Source organism: Triplophysa rosa, linkage group LG6, assembly GCF_024868665.1.
Source record: "Triplophysa rosa linkage group LG6, Trosa_1v2, whole genome shotgun sequence".
NCBI lineage: Eukaryota > Metazoa > Chordata > Actinopteri > Cypriniformes > Nemacheilidae > Triplophysa > Triplophysa rosa.
The window spans coordinates 11,932,420-11,947,986 of record NC_079895.1 but is presented as its reverse complement, the minus strand read 5'-3'; the positions used below and the strand labels follow the sequence as shown (position 1 = coordinate 11,947,986).

Genomic DNA, 15,567 nt, shown 5'->3' with positions numbered 1-15,567 from the left:
CCCTGCATCCCACAACCACAACAAACAGCACACTGTCCAGAACCTCATGCCAAGAGAAATGTCAAATGAAGAGCCCAGATGCTTTGAATTGTGTTCTACCATGCTGAATGGCACTCATTAGCCTGGCTCTCGACAGTACAGCTATATACTGTAGCTTAAGGGATAGTTTATCTGAAAATAAAACTTCTCTCATTGTTTATGTACACCTCATGTCATCCGAAACCTGTGTATGACTTTGTAGATGAGAAGATATTTTGAGAAATATCTCAGTGGTCCGTATTATGGAAGGCAATGAGGGGCAACATTGTTTGCATTGTTCAAAATATCTTTCGTGTTCTGCACAAGAAAGTCATACAGGTTTGGAATGACATGAGGGTGAATAAATTATGAAAGAATTTTCATTTTCATGTAAACCATCCCTTTAAAGGTCCAGTGTATGAAACTATTTTTCTTATGTATACATTTCTCAAAATGTCTGTACAATGCAAATGCCAATGCAAAACCAAAGCGTGTAATTTTAAAATAAATGTGACAGTTACAGTATTATTTGCATTAAGTTTTATTGCTAAAAGGTCCAGTGTATGAAATTTAGCGGCATCTAGTGGTGAGGTTGCGAATTGCATCCTACAGCTCACTCCACCCCTCCCTTTCAAAGGACTATTGTGGCTGACACAGGGCTAAGATGTCGTCACGTTTTCGCTTCTTTGCCAAAGGAGATAACGAATTTACAAAATGCGCTCTGTACAGCAGTTTGTCTGTTTAGGGCTACTGTAGAAACAACATGGCGAATTCCATGTAAGGGGACCAGCAGAGTATGCAGATAGCAATAGCTCATTCTAATGTAATAAAAACGTAACGCTTCATTATGTTAGGTCTTTACACACCGCTGAGGATATAGTAGTTATGAATATTAGATGGCATTTCTGTCAATAGATCCTCCTAAACATTACACATTGGACCTTTAAAGGTAAGAAACTGAAACATTGTATGTGTTGTTGGTATTTATCTTGTGAATTTACAGTAATAGTGCATTGTGAACAGACAGCAAACATGTAATATAAACATTCAATTACAATTATCCTGACTGTCAACATTCAGGAAACAATAGCTGCTTGTGAACTCTTCAGTAAGTCAAAAATGTATTGACATTTCTGCACACATCTCATCCCCATTCCCTGTACATGTATGAGGGGAATAACAGTTCCCTTACCCTGTTTAATTAAATAATGCTCTTACGATGATATTGTATATCAACATCTGGAATCACGTGTCTTGTAACAAAAAGTGGCAATGCACCTTGTGACTTCAGGAATCAAACATATAAAGCAATGATACATATCACATAACGTAACAGAAACTCTAACTCCAGCATAGTAATTTCCTAAAGTACAAATCTAAGGCAAATGGTTCAAGCACCAGCTAAATAAGAACTACAGTGTGACAAGACCCAGTCAAAACCCCTGTCCCTGTCAAACCGGATAATACATTTCCACAGAATCTACAAATGCCTTGCAACAAAGACAGTTTTTGTACTCTTCCAGCGCTAATGTTTCTGAATCAGTCTTTGGACAAAAAAAAAACGACTTATTTGCTGTTGTCTTAGCAAACAGTTGGTGTCTGACCAATTGCCTGTTGAGGCGGCTGGTCTTTCATTGGGTGAAGTGCAGAGTTTAAAGTGTGGCTGGAAGGCCAGTGGTCCACAGAGGAAGATGGGGTGAGGGTAGGAGGAAGAAGGCTGTCCAGCTCTTGTCTTTGTCCCGTCTCAAGCAACCACTCATGAAACTTTTGCTCTACTAAAGCCTGAAACTGCCGTCTCTGGACCCTTAAGAGAACACATAATACATCACTACAATTGGTCTTACATAGTCAGGTTAGTGTTATGCTTAGATGACAAACATCATTCTATCATTTCCACTTAAAGGAAAAACAGAAGAACTTAATCTAAGCTCACTTGTTCAAGTGTGCATCCTTCACAGTCTTCTGCCATTCCTGTACCGTCTGCTCTCTGCTCTCCACGGCCTTCTGATACTCTTCTGGCAAACTCCAAGGGATCTCACAGTTATCCCCTTCCATCTGAAAGGGTATCACCAGTGGATAAAACTCAGAGGGAGGCAAGATGCGATAGCAGCTTGTGTCTGGGGCAGAACCCTCGGCTCCGAACAGCAGCGGCTGGTCCCATAAATTGGGAACCACTGCTAGGCCCACGCTAGCCATGTGGTCCTCCAGGCTGGGGTAATGTGTGTGGAAGGGACCCAGAGTTAGAGACACATTCCCAGGAAGTAGAAGGGGTCGAGTGGGGGTTAGAGTGTGGATCGTGCATTGAAAGGAGGTGCCGACAGTCAGACGGCCAGCGGCGCACACCACACGAACGTTCTCACAGCTCTGAATGTGGACGCTGGTCCCCACCGGGCCTAGCACCACTGTGGTGTTCCTGCACTTATCCAAAGTCACAGACCTGAAAGATAACATTGTACAAGGACATTGATAGTACTGGACAAACACAAAAAAATTCATCATTACACAAACATGAGACTATGACCAACATTCTTTTGACTGATCTATAAGCCATACTTTTTAAATAAAGTTGTCACTATCCAAAGCAGCTTAAAGCACTATAATTACGACAGTATAAATAAATAGACTAATTCATATTTTTGGAAGGGTTAAGTTTATCACTTTTTTTCCTTTTCATTGATTTTAGCAGTAGCATAGCAAACAGTAGCATAGCAAACAACTTGTTAACATGTTCAAATTAAGGTGTTTATTGCATATTACTTTTATTACTATTTTGAGATTACTATTGGACTTGAGCTATGAAAATGCAGCTGTACATCCAGTTAGATGTATACTAAGGCAAACCTTTTAACCTTTGTAATACTTCTAGTCCATATGAATACATTACAATGCTTCCATACCGCAAAGGAGAGAGGAGGTAGATGAATGCATCACTGCAGCGGTGTAATTTAACATTAACATTATTCAGCTTCTCGGAGTCCTTGGCCAACGTCTGTTTGCAAACCTGTGACATGAGCACCAGTCTACTTCCTGGAGGAGCTGTGTGGCTGTTCCTAAATATTTTGGCTTTCTTCAGGATGCCCTCTACTATAAAATGAAACATGAAGAGTTAGAAAATACACTAGAACACTAAATACACTATCTCTGACAACAACTGCCAGTGTACTTTGCAGGGCCCATGCCAGTTTCTTGCCTGACTGAGGGCAGATGGATATCCCGAAGGGGTTGAGGCAGAGAGTCTTGTGCAGGAAGCCCTGGAACTGCTGCAGAGAGTAAGTACGGTTGAGTTTGGAGAATCCAGCTTGGGCCTGAAGCGGAGCACGGCTGAGGAGCTTGTGGATGGGATGCACAGTACGGCCAGGGCTCGCAGACCCTTCCAACAGCAGGCTGAGGCTCTCAAGGGCCTCTGGAGTGAGCTGGCTGTCACGCAGAATCTGTCCTGAGCCGCTCAGCTGCCCCGGCTCCACCAGTAATTCCAAAAGCTCAGGGAGATGTGTATGGATGAAAGTGAGATGAGCCTGGTTCTCCCAGTTCTAGTACGACAAAGAGAATAAATATACCTTACAATGCAGCTCCAGATTTTTTTCTTCAAAATTCAGATACTGTTGAAAACTTTTAAAGGTTCTAATACTAAGATACTGTTTTAATTGAGATATCTTGTGAGTTTGCGCTAAAACACGACATGGACGTTTTAGCAAGACCACACACCTTATTTTGGGAGCTTATTTTGGTTTCTCTCTCAGAGGAGGAAGAGGGAGATCGTGATCGGGGGCTTGGCCATTCTTCCCCAATTAGTGACGTGCGTAGAGAGATTCGGTTTAGTTGTTGCAGATACAAGAAAAGCAAAAACTGCTGAGTATCCACTGATAGCTAAGAAATACAAACAATAAACAAATGATCAATACTTATTAAACCTAAAGAAAGAACTTGAGAAATTATACAGATCTTGTTATTCTTTGCTCAAACCCGGTTTTGTTCTTACCTTACCACGCAGTCTATCAAGTTCCTTAGGAGTGTGGCATTGAGACAAAGCCTCAGCCCACTCTAATCTTCTCTCTGCAGAATGGGGCATCAACAGATCAAAAGTTTCAAAATACAGCCAGGCGAGCTCCTCTGCCAGCTGCAGTTTGCCACAGGCGATGTGTCGCCACATGTGCCAACCGAGCCTGGGGAAGCAGCCGTCTCGGCTCCGGACATAACAGGCCATCTTGCGCAGATAGTGCATGCTGAATTTGCTTGGGGGTGCTGCAGGAAGCACCCCGATCAGGAAGGGCTCCAGACGTGGCCATACACATGCTGTGTATTTTTCCATTTCTACTAGAGGCAGAAGAGATAAATATGGGTGAGGTGTAGTGAAGTGTTAAGTTTTTAAGTAAAAAATACTCACCTAACATTTAAAGTGTCTTTATTATTTTTTACTTAAACATTGGCAAACATGTAAAAGGGAACAATGCATTTGAGGGAATAATAATGGCTAGACATGACAACATTTAGACTAGAGATCGTATTATAAAGACAGATTACTAACGTTACACATGATAAGAGATCATGTATATCTAAATGTAAAGAATTGCTGAAGATGGAAACAACCATATCTATACATATATCAAGCCATTTCATTGATCAGCAAACATTATGACAGGTTTCCGAACATGCACAAAACACAGCGATTACGGAGTCGGAGTGCACTGTCCTTACCAGATCGTTGAAATCCCGTCGGCTGCAACAGGTGGTCACATTTGCTTCATGGGTTAAATGTTTACATTTATATTCTTTTTAGCATATAAACTGAAAGCGATTTCAGATGCTTAAAAGACTAACGCGCGCGACCGATACCAAACCGAGGAGCCTCGCGAACGCGCGTTGCCGTGCCGCTCAAAACTTCATCATTGTCTTTTTTCATTAAATCCACAATTATTTGGGGACCAGACAAGCCTTCAAATGGTAAATGAAAGTTAAAGAATATGTTAGCGCACCTTATGTCTCAGCAGCAATATCACAGCTAATAAAATAAACAAAGCTTAAACTGCACAGCAGTTCACGAACGGTTGCCATGTCGAACGTCACAGTGTGACGTAATTCGACCGTAGGGCGGCTGTGTTTTAAAATAAAAGTCATTGATTTCGCGCACTTATTTGGTCTATTATATTGATGTTAAGACGTAAACCGCAAAGTACTTCTTAGGACAGCGATTTTCTTATGTATTTCTCAAAATGTCTGTACAATGCAAATGCAAAACCAAAGCGTGTAATTTTTAAATAAATGTGAGAGACATTAAGTTACAGTATTATTTGCCTTTTGTTTTATTGCTAAATGTATGATTTTTATTTAAGTTTAACAAAAAAACGCCGTTGACACTGTTTGCCCTCAACCAATAATATGATATACAATAAGAATATATAGTATTCTAAAATAAGTCATATAGAGTCACACCCAATCATTAAACACGCCAACAAGCAAAACAAGAGCGCGCTTGTATTACCCATACAATAGTTCTTTATACATCAATTAAATTACGAATTAAAGCAATCTCTCAAGATGCAAGTTGAATCAGTGCGCATGCGCCCTGGTGCAGGAAGTGCTCAGCCCGATAACCAGCTGATAGACCAACAACCGAACAACCACCGACAAAACAACCGCGACTGGCAACAACAGGTAAATATGACGTGTTCTTGTATTCTTATATTATTCTTTGTATACAAATGTTGTGCGTTTATTTTCGAAATTAATGTTCATAACAGCGTTTGGCCCGCTTCCTTTGGATCGAGACGAGTCATGTTAATGATTCGAGAGTCTATACTGCGCCTCTAATGTATTAGATCACAGACACCTGCTTACCGGAGTTATATATTAGAGTAACGTTACTTAAAATACACTTGACTATTAGAGTTATGCATCAGATGACACAGACATAAATTCATTAGAATACCCTGGCATAATCTGTTAGCTATGTAAAGTTATGCATTACAACCACATATAACTGTTACATAAATATATATTTAAAAATCTGCTTTACAGTTTAGAAGTACTCTGTAAACATTGAGGGCAAAATAATCATTAATATCAAAAGAGATACAGAATTTTAACTGATTAACTGCATAATGATGGTAACACTGTCTATTATGTCTCTGTTTGTGAAGTAGTGTCTGTAAATGCAATTCATTTCAACAGCATTGACAATAAAACTATAATAACAAGCAGTTCAACAAAGTCATTTCTATTTAGTAGACGTTGTTTGCACAGTCTAATTATTACTGTTACATGATCTCTGTAATGTAAAGTCTGACCAAAATAATTATATGTCATTGTATTAGGCGGCCAGACATTCGTCAATACAAAAAGAGGTTTTGCTTTTCGTAATAGTCATTAAATGACAGCTTGACCTATGTACTTAGAGTGGTTAAGCTATAAATATTTGCACTAGTGCAAAGCAATACTCATGCAAAACACTGAGCAGCACACAACGGATAAACCACAAAGAGGTGACAAAGTTTCACAAACCTGGTGGTTTTCCTTTTCCACCTGGGCAACATCTAGGGCATTGATCATTGTTTATGAGGGCTTCTATCGCAGTGGATTTGCAAATTGCGATGAGAAATTATATTATTGGTGGAAATTGTAGATTAAAACATCTAGATGTAGAATGTGTCACGGAGATTCTACACATTTTCCATGAGATGTTAAGATGATGTCACCCGTCAAATCATCAGACAAAGCGCTGAAGTTTCTTTTTTTATTTACCTTTCGGGTTCTTCCTGAAGCTCTCTCTTGAGGTTAAATATTTGTTTCTGTTAGGATTGACAGGTGTGTAAAAGATTTTGTTATGATTTAAACTGTCACGAAGATGTTTAGCAATGCAGTCTCGTTTGTTGCTTCAGAGATTTTTATTGTTTTGCCTCAGTTTCCCTTTTCTGATGGGAACTGATTCGCGTACTTTCGTAACCCTGTCTTTTGACTTAAAAGTCTTAATCTGGTTGTTTTCGGAAGGAACAGAGACCTTAACTTGTAGTTCCTGTGTCTGTTTACTCACTTCGTCCCTCAAATTTTGCTTGCTAATTGATACTTTTATTTAAAGAAATAAATCGCCCAAAAATTAGAATTCCATCTTTATTTACTCACCTACTATATACCTTTTGAACCTTGTGTGAATTGTGGAACTCAAATGGAGTTATTTATAGCAGAATGTTAAACTTCTGTTTTTCCATACTGTGAAAGTAAATGATGACTGTTAAGACAGAAATAAACTCGTGGAACAACACAATGGCGAGAAAGTGAACTGTCCTTTTAAACGTTGATATGGTCATAAGGGTTTTCACTATGGCATAGTTACATGCTCCTGTCTTCATAACTGCATTACAGTAAATCAGAGAAGAATCATTTGTAATCCCGAAAAGTTATTACCTTGCCTCTACACGCTAGTGTGGTTTTCTGTAAAATTGTCTCTTCCTCTTCCACTACCTCTTCCACTTCCATACTCTAAATGCTTTTACTGTTTTGTTTGTTTTAGCATCACACAGTCCGACTGCAGTCTGTGAAGCAAACGAAAAAGAGTCCAGTTTCTCTGAACTTCTGAGTCCAAACTTGAGTTGCTGCTTTCACACACCCTACCAGGGAGGACGCCCACCCTTCCTACATCATGAGCACCCGCGGGACCGGCAGGGCCAATGGGAACTTACCGCAGACTAAGATATGCCAGTTCAAACTGGTGCTGCTGGGAGACATGGCCGTCGGCAAATCCAGCCTAGTGCTGCGTTTTGTCAAGGGCCAATTTGATGAGTTTCAGGAGACCACTATAGGAGGTGAGAAAGAAAAAGGACTATTCACTTTTTTTTCATTCATCCAACATGAGTGATAAATTTGATCTAAGTTCACGTAGAAATTAGAACAGAATAAAAAGAGTATTCTGAGTTTGTCTGTAGCTTTATTCATTTACATTTTTCAGGATGTCTCCTTTGGCAACTCTATACTAATGCATTTACATGCATGACTTTACAGTAAATTGTTTATTACATTACATGTAACGCTCTGGCAGGCATTAAAATAAAATAAAAAACCTCCTCTTTGCATCTAAATGCTTTTATTGCCGTTCTGTCAGCTTATTTAATGTGAATTTCTAAATGTAGACTTTGTCTTCCGTAAAGAGGGGGGATAATATGGAGGAGATGCAACACTAATATTACAGATCAAAAGTGAGGAAATAGGTCACATTTTATAGTATTTTTAAGGGGTATTTTGAAGGGATAGTTCACCCAAAGGTATGGTTCATACAGTTACCAAAGGTTTTAATGTAGAGTCAAGTTCACAGATGTACAAGTTTACCATGTAAGTCTACAGTATGTTTAAAGGACAAGCAGTAGAATGACCAAGAATGTTTATTAAGAATTTACTCAGTTTACTAATCTTTTTCTTTCTGTTGCCCACCATCAGCTGCATTCCTGGCACAGTCTGTTTGTCTAGACGACACTACAGTGAAGTTTGAGATTTGGGACACAGCAGGACAGGAGCGCTATCACAGCTTGGCCCCCATGTACTACCGCGGAGCCCAAGCGGCCATTGTAGTATTTGACATCACCAAGCCTGTAAGTTACCAATGGTACACTCGAATGATTTATTCTATTTTGAAGATAAGTAGATTAGACTTTCTCCATGTCCAGGAAATTGTCTCTAAATAAACCACACACACATGGGGGTTCTCTGTATCTCTTTCTGAATTTCTGTTTACAGGAAACATTTGAGAGAGCTAAGGCTTGGGTTAAAGAGCTGCAGAGGCAAGCCAGTCCCAACATCGTCATTGCTCTCGCAGGAAACAAGGCTGATTTAGCAGAAAAGAGACTGGTGGAGTATGAGGTCATATCCTTTTCTCTTTATCTTAATCCTTGCATTTCAGAACTTTATATTGAAATTGTTTGCTAAGAACCATAAATGTTTGTTAAAAACCAGAAGAGAAATGAGATGATTATGCAATGGTGCTCATGCAACACCTCAAGTTTTGTAGTCTTCGACTCACAAAAAAACTAGTCACTAGTATTGAGATGTGTGTGTGCATAGTGTGCGGATGGTCTAGTTTTGACCACACTCTTGGTTAGACATAATTGCAGTAACCAGAGTGTCTCACATTCCTGTACAGGAAGCCCAGACATACGCTGAAGACACAGGCTTGCTTTTCATGGAGACCTCTGCCAAGACTGCAATGAATGTAAATGAGTTGTTCCTGGCCATCGGTAAGCATTTAGCACAAAGTCTAACGTTCTAAAAATATTATCTTTTATTACTGAAATGCATATTTTCGTTCAACTCTTCTTTATTAATCAATAGCAAAAAAGATGCCAAAAACAGACACCCAAAACCCCACGCATGCTGCTCGACACAGGGGAGTCAACCTGCAGGACCCAGACACACAGTCCACTCGAAGCTGCTGTGGGAACTAAACACCCATCACGGGAGACCACCGACACCTTCTTCTTCCCAAAATCCCACCCTTCACCCTTTCACCTCCCACGACAGATACGGAAAGAGAGAGAGAAGAATGACAGAAAGTGAAACCCTCACTGATGCCACAAAGAGATTTTTGACAGGAAGACTTCTGATGGTTTGATGGGCAGGGCAGAAAGCAAACGACAGATGGACTCTGTCATATCTGGCAGTAAATGCGGATTCTTCATTAGTTCTGAGTCAAGAATAATATCAGCTAATGTTTATTATGATGATGTAAGCACCAGGCAGAGATGGAAATAATTATTTCTTAAACCGATCTTCCCGTTCTTGGTCTTGGAATGAACTGACGGTCTGTAATGCCCTCTTAAACATCCCGTCATTCCGTTACATTTAGGAAGTCTTCAAGCAAAATCTACACAATGTTCTGGGGAACCATATGCTGTGGGCTCTCCAATGCTTTGATCCCAACTCTGACACTGGAGGAAAATCGGCACCTTAACCCTAAATGAATCACTAGGTTGAAAGGGTCCTTGTAAAGCCTCAACTGCGAGAGCCACAGCTTCTAAATTACATAAAAAAAACTGAAGCAGTTTTTTGAAGAATTTGTTCACCCCGAGACATTTTTTTAGCATCGAGCTTTATTTATTAACTTTTTACGTTAACATTTTGATTGGTCTCCCTTGTGAACTTTGTCATCCATCCTAGACCCTAAAAGTATTACAGAACATCAATGTTGTCTTCCCTACCCAATTCCTTCCTCCCAACCACATCCACGTTGATCTTGAAGTTCAGTATTGAAGTTCAGAACACAACAGCGAGCTCTTACGATGCCTTCTATATTTTTTTGTGTAAACTACTGTTTGAGAAACAATCATCAAGTCATGACGTATTGGCACCAACAAAATGGAATGGATTGAAAACCTGTGTCGTTTCACGTTTATAGAAATCGCAAAACAAAGCGCATTGATTTGTCTGGATGTGAAGGTCAGCAGTACCAGGCTTATGTGTCAGTATGTGTATTTAAATGTAACAAAAATGTTAAAGCACCCGCAAATCGATTTACCAAGTGACGCTGTGTGATACGCTGGGACGGCAAATAGCGACAGAGGAAATTCGCCCACTTCAGTTCGAAAGCCCCTCAAAGGTGGAAAAAAACAGAAGTGCCTACTCCGTTTTTTCCGTGTTCTTTGTTTTGGGCTTGTACGGGGTATGTCCATATTGGCGAATGCCAAAAAGTAGCGTTTTCAGAGACGTCGGCCCGGAGTGTACAGGCAGTAACCTGTAACAGCAAGTAGTTGAGTGTGTTAGTAACAGGAATGATTTATGATGTTTTGTTATATGGATGCTGTCTGTTGATGCGTATAAAAATTAGTTTTATTTAAAAATGATTTTAGTAATTTAATGGGTTACATTTATATGGTCATTTAGGGAATGAAGTAGGTATCATTAAAAGGTGTCACACAGCTAAGTCATTTGTCATGTGTCTTCAGGTCCACCTTTTTTTGTGGAATAGATCAGAACTCCTGTTAACACCTCTGTGAACTGAAATGTTAAATAAAGCTGTGCTGTTCTGCTGTGAATGAAATTGCTTTGATTTCTCTGGCTTTTTGAGTGCCGTATTTAATGGGATAGTTCACCCAAAAATAAAAATTCTGTCATTTACTCACCCTCGAGTTGTTCCAAATCTGTAAAGGTTTCTTTGTTCTGATGAACACAGAGAAACTGTGTTCATCAGAACAAATAAATGTATACAGATTTGAAACATGAGGGTGAGTAAATGAAAACAGAATTTTCATTTTTGGGTGAACTGTTCCTTTAAGTAAAATTGGGATTCTGATGGTACTGGAATTTTACGAGATGAATCTGCCTTTAAATGTGCAGTCTGTAATTTCTGTACCACTAACAGCGCTCCTGAAGTAATATACATTAAAAAAAGGATTTGAGAACTTATTAAACTTCTGCACGGCCGCGTCTTACTATTTTTCAGACAAATATAACCGTTCCCTAAATCGATGCCATTGGTTAAGGTAGAAGTTGACATTATAGCACACTCAAACTTCCATGATTTTAAGGATCACATCATTCATGCTTTTCAGGAAGTCAGTCTACAAACTGTTTATTTATAGTGATCTCTGCATATTGATATTTCAACATAAAAACATCAAAATCATATTTCTGAGCTCAGAATAGTAACAACAGACAAGTGAATCACCACAACACTAATAAAAGAATTGTTGAGACATGAAAACAACTGAGGGTGACTTTTTAAAGAACAATTAAAACCCATCATAAAGGAGAAACAAATAAATCCAAGATGAAAACTTTAACAACTCATGGCATATGAAAATACTGGAAAAATTAGAAAATCATTATTAGGGGCCTTGAATCGGGTTACAGAATAGTTGTGCTGATAGGGCTATACAAAACCTAGTAACTCAAAAAGTAATAAAAAGCGATGACACACCGGGGATTAAAATTAAAATTGTTGTAATTCACTCATCCTTGTGTTCTTCTGACCTCATATTACTGGAACACAAAGGAGATCTTAAAAATGTCTGATCTGCTCATTTTCTATCCAGTGAATGGTGACCATACGTCCCATCTTTCTCCCACTTAAAAGGGAAATGACAAATTTAGACATTCTGCTAAATATATATATATTTCGTGTGAAGATTCAGGAAGGTTTGAAACATAAGGGCAAGTAAATGATAGGAGGCTTGAGATGAACTATGCCTTTAAATCTTTGACAATTCTTTGTCATGTGTTAATTTCATGATAAAAAAAAGAATTACACTGGTCTACCCCTCACTCTCTTCATCCTCTACAGCGGTATAGATATTCTGGTTTCTGCGTTTGATTTGAGGTGTGCCACCCGAGTGAATCGGTAACCCCTGTGTCTCCCCACTGGTGCGTTTGGGAACCCTGGCTAGAGTAAGGCCACCCTCCTCCTCTGAGCTGCCCTGAGAGAGAGATGCTGAGGTGGACAGAGAGCTAGATGGAGGGGGAAGTAAAAGAGACAGTGAGGAGCGTCTTGGAGCCTCCGTCTCTGGTGGAGCACGCGGTGGTGGTAGGACAAGCCTGCTTGCGGTCTCTCGCGAAGGGCTGCTGTCTCGATCGCTGTCCTGGCCTTCTGGAACCACTGCATCAGTCCCTTTCTCCTCAGCACACCCTACCCCCTCCTCCTCTTCCTCCCATTCATCCTCGATGGTGATTTCATCAGGGTTGTAAGAGCTGGAAAGGACAGAGGTGTCAGTGGGATATTCACTGGGTTCATCTGTGCTACCCGTGCTCTGGTTGTCCTCGTCCTCCTCCTCTTCCGTTGCACCCTCCACCCTGTAATTCTGTGCACCCTGGCCAGCCAGGGCATATTTGTCAGTCAGTCCGAGAGTGGCACACAGCTCTGTGGTTTGGGGGTTGGTGCAGTAGGTCGGGTGGGCATTGGGCTGAGGACGGTTGGGGTCGTAGGCGGGCACCGTCAGACAGAAGTTTTCAGGAATGCAGAGGTCACCACTCAAATCACTCACAACCTCCATCATTGCTTCTTGTGAGGCACTGAAATCCCACCTGAAAAGCAGTGATTCAGTATGACTACAGATATGGATATTCACTTCACTTGTGTGCCGTATATTCACAAGCGAATAGCAGGAAAATAACAGGAAAGTGTGGCAATAGCTTTATAGTTGTGTAAATCTTTTTCTTGCATTAAAGACTTAACTTGAATGTAAACCTAAATCTGCAGCAAATGTGTAAATGTTTACCGGGTATGTAGACCGTTATCCTGTGGGGGATTCCAGAAGTTGCACAAAGGTTTTTGAAGGTTGTCTGTTGCTTTCAAGATGGCAAGCCACTCCGGATCATACTCAAGGTTCTGCGATGAGCCCGGTCTATCTGCTACCTCCACAATCTGCAGCATCAAAACTATAGTTTACTCAAAATGATTACATCTGCTATTTGCATAGCAACCATCTTTGGTCAGATAAACACTAAACACATTTCTTATGGATGATTCTAAATTATTCTGTTGTGTTATATGGCTAGAAAGAAAATCATCTTTACCTGAAGGAAATCTCTATGTGGAAGACACTTGTCAAGTGAAAGAAACTTGGTGACCTTTGGGGAAGCATTATTCTTAGCCTATAGACAAATAGTATGATGTTATTTGCGTTCAAATAATAAAAACTCCATCAATTACATCAATTCTTTAAGGAAGTTTCATGTGTTCATAGCACATAACACATACAAGCACATACATATCATTTCAATGTACCATTAATGATAAAAAAGTACATTTTCTAAGACATTTCTATTGTAGTAGACGTGAGATGTGTTTGAAAGTCTTAAATATAGTCATAAAAGAACTGACTCACTGGGAGTAAATGGGGACCCACCTGGTGCTGCATCACTGCAGCAAACTTCACGTGCAGGTGAGCTGAGAACCAGTAGCTGGGCTGCAGGTGTTCTAGGAGTTCTGCGGCAGCAGGGCTGCCCAGGATCCCACTCTCTACTTCCTGCCTGAGAAACTTCTTCTTGTGCAGAAGCTGGTTTGTGTTTCCGTAGTGATATATGCCACGTGGCCAGTCATGCGTCATGAACACATCTAAAGGCATTTTGATCTGGAGGAGTGAGATTAAAAATTATACATGGAAAAGAAAATAATCCTGTAACAACAAAAACCTATTAGATAAATTGTTACTAGGTAGTTTTGATACTAAAAGTACATAAACTATTATAAAAAGAGACACTTATTTACTGTACATACTTTACCTGTTTAAGCTTGAAGACATCTATATTCCTTATGTGGTACACACTGCGCAAGGTGTCTTGGTTGTATGGGGGGAACTCAAAGTGTCCTAAAATTTTTTACAGATTTTTTTTCTTAAATGTCATGTTTTAGTTGACGTCATGTGTTTCAAGATACTTGGAGCCATTAAAACTAACCTTTTTTGTAATCATGAGATTTAAAGATTCCAGAAAGACCACCAATCCGTACACCTCTGAAGCGTACAACACCAGCATAACCTAAAGAATGAGGAACATTATCTCTATTCACAACACCTATGTAACAAGCACTATCAAGGAAAGTTTGATCAAATCTAGTCTACATAAAAATGATCAATGTTTTAAGAGGGGGAATCTTACCCATGTAATAGATGTTGGGGGCCACCCAGCCTCCATAATGAAGCTCCTGGAGATAGTTTGATGCTTCATGGTTTCCACCAATGAAAATCGTCAGAACAGGGGCCTTCTTTTCACCAGAATAGTACCTTGGGAAATGCATTGATGAAACATCAGAAACAGGGAGCTACCAACATCTAGACAGCTTAAAAGCTGACCTAATGACATTGACGTTTAAAAAAAATAATACAAATAAAATGCAATATTCACTCTGCAAACATTATTTGCTCAGTATTATCATTACATGCATGGATTCACCCGGTAGTTAAACTGGTGGATCCTGGGTTCGAAACAAAGAAAATGAATAAACTGATAAAACGCCCCGCTTGAATATGCAGTTTAAATCATTTGGAATAAAAGTATGCTTACATTTAACTGTAGAACCATTCAGACACCATACTGGCCTACATCCTTGCATACCATTCATTTAAAATATATCAGGTGTTTACTGACTTGTAAAAAGTTTGCATGCTTCTATATTTGGGAGGCACCGCCATGCACTTCATGTCCCCTTCATTTCTGACGGCCTGGAAATCTCCGCAGCAGAGGAGCAGGTCTACTTTAACACCTTCTTTATTCTCCAGGTAACTGATGCTTTCATAAATCTTATCCAGCTCTCCATGACAACAGCCCTCGACTGCAATCTTCATCTTTTTATTTCTAGATCATAACAGAACGTTACACTCAAAAACGATTAAACACCTAACAGAAGTTTGGTTAAAAAGCGTTTACATCTAAACAGTTTGACATGTTGCGCTTCAAGCAAGCAGACGATTTGCCTCTCTTGATTCGCATGCTATTCTGCACATGCGCAGAACGATCATGTGACCAACATACAAAAACATTTTTATTCTCTATTGACACTTTCCATTCACACTCACTCTTTATGTAAATAAATAATTTGATATTTTGAATAGAAGTAAAGTGATAAAGCGATATAAT

At 39.7% G+C, this 15,567-nt stretch overlaps 3 protein-coding genes across 5 annotated transcripts; 1 reads left to right on the top strand and 2 right to left on the bottom strand.

Moving 5' to 3' along the window:
* Nucleotides 1-578: 578 nt before the first annotated feature.
* Nucleotides 579-5,071, bottom strand: tbccd1 (TBCC domain containing 1). 3 transcript variants are annotated; one of them, XM_057335746.1, is made up of 7 exons: nucleotides 4,714-5,071; nucleotides 3,998-4,329; nucleotides 3,724-3,885; nucleotides 3,209-3,548; nucleotides 2,916-3,099; nucleotides 1,952-2,455; nucleotides 579-1,822 (listed from the first exon to the last, which is right to left on the bottom strand). In XM_057335746.1, exons 2-7 carry the CDS (start codon nucleotides 4,325-4,327, stop codon nucleotides 1,600-1,602), a joined length of 1,743 nt encoding a protein of 580 aa, XP_057191729.1. In that variant the 5' UTR covers nucleotides 4,328-4,329; nucleotides 4,714-5,071; the 3' UTR covers nucleotides 579-1,599. The 3 variants fall into 3 exon arrangements, with proteins under 3 accessions (XP_057191729.1, XP_057191728.1, XP_057191727.1); XM_057335745.1 differs by having other exon boundaries at nucleotides 580-1,822; nucleotides 2,916-3,102; nucleotides 3,998-4,332; XM_057335744.1 differs by having other exon boundaries at nucleotides 580-1,822; nucleotides 2,916-3,102.
* Nucleotides 5,072-5,567: 496 nt separating this feature from the next.
* rab5b (RAB5B, member RAS oncogene family) lies at nucleotides 5,568-11,068 on the top strand. Its single transcript, XM_057336424.1, has 6 exons — nucleotides 5,568-5,670; nucleotides 7,523-7,814; nucleotides 8,443-8,594; nucleotides 8,740-8,862; nucleotides 9,143-9,236; nucleotides 9,331-11,068. The coding sequence occupies exons 2-6, from the start codon at nucleotides 7,652-7,654 to the stop codon at nucleotides 9,441-9,443; spliced, it is 645 nt and encodes a 214-aa protein (XP_057192407.1). The 5' UTR covers nucleotides 5,568-5,670; nucleotides 7,523-7,651; the 3' UTR covers nucleotides 9,444-11,068.
* Nucleotides 11,069-11,518: 450 nt separating this feature from the next.
* On the bottom strand, nucleotides 11,519-15,421 carry dbr1 (debranching RNA lariats 1). Its single transcript, XM_057336423.1, has 8 exons — nucleotides 15,079-15,421; nucleotides 14,590-14,714; nucleotides 14,389-14,469; nucleotides 14,215-14,300; nucleotides 13,839-14,063; nucleotides 13,507-13,584; nucleotides 13,209-13,354; nucleotides 11,519-13,014 (listed from the first exon to the last, which is right to left on the bottom strand). The coding sequence occupies exons 1-8, from the start codon at nucleotides 15,273-15,275 to the stop codon at nucleotides 12,249-12,251; spliced, it is 1,704 nt and encodes a 567-aa protein (XP_057192406.1). The 5' UTR covers nucleotides 15,276-15,421; the 3' UTR covers nucleotides 11,519-12,248.
* Nucleotides 15,422-15,567: the final 146 nt, after the last annotated feature.

Excerpts from the sequence above, each read along its gene's own strand:
- tbccd1 (XM_057335745.1), bottom strand. The coding sequence starts at position 4,327 with ATGGAAAAATACACAGCATGTGTATGGCCACGTCTGGAGCCCTTCCTG. Across the intron at positions 3,549-3,723 it reads AAATAAGCTCCCAAAATAAG|AACTGGGAGAACCAGGCTCA; the intron begins GTGTGTGGTCTT and ends TTGTCGTACTAG. Across the intron at positions 1,823-1,951 it reads AAGGATGCACACTTGAACAA|GGTCCAGAGACGGCAGTTTC; the intron begins GTGAGCTTAGAT and ends TGTTCTCTTAAG.
- rab5b (XM_057336424.1), top strand. The coding sequence starts at position 7,652 with ATGAGCACCCGCGGGACCGGCAGGGCCAATGGGAACTTACCGCAGACT. Across the intron at positions 7,815-8,442 it reads TCAGGAGACCACTATAGGAG|CTGCATTCCTGGCACAGTCT; the intron begins GTGAGAAAGAAA and ends GCCCACCATCAG. Across the intron at positions 8,863-9,142 it reads AGAGACTGGTGGAGTATGAG|GAAGCCCAGACATACGCTGA; the intron begins GTCATATCCTTT and ends ATTCCTGTACAG.
- dbr1 (XM_057336423.1), bottom strand. The coding sequence starts at position 15,275 with ATGAAGATTGCAGTCGAGGGCTGTTGTCATGGAGAGCTGGATAAGATT. Across the intron at positions 14,715-15,078 it reads AGCATGCAAACTTTTTACAA|GTACTATTCTGGTGAAAAGA; the intron begins GTCAGTAAACAC and ends GCATTTCCCAAG. Across the intron at positions 13,015-13,208 it reads GATAACGGTCTACATACCCG|GTGGGATTTCAGTGCCTCAC; the intron begins GTAAACATTTAC and ends ACTGCTTTTCAG.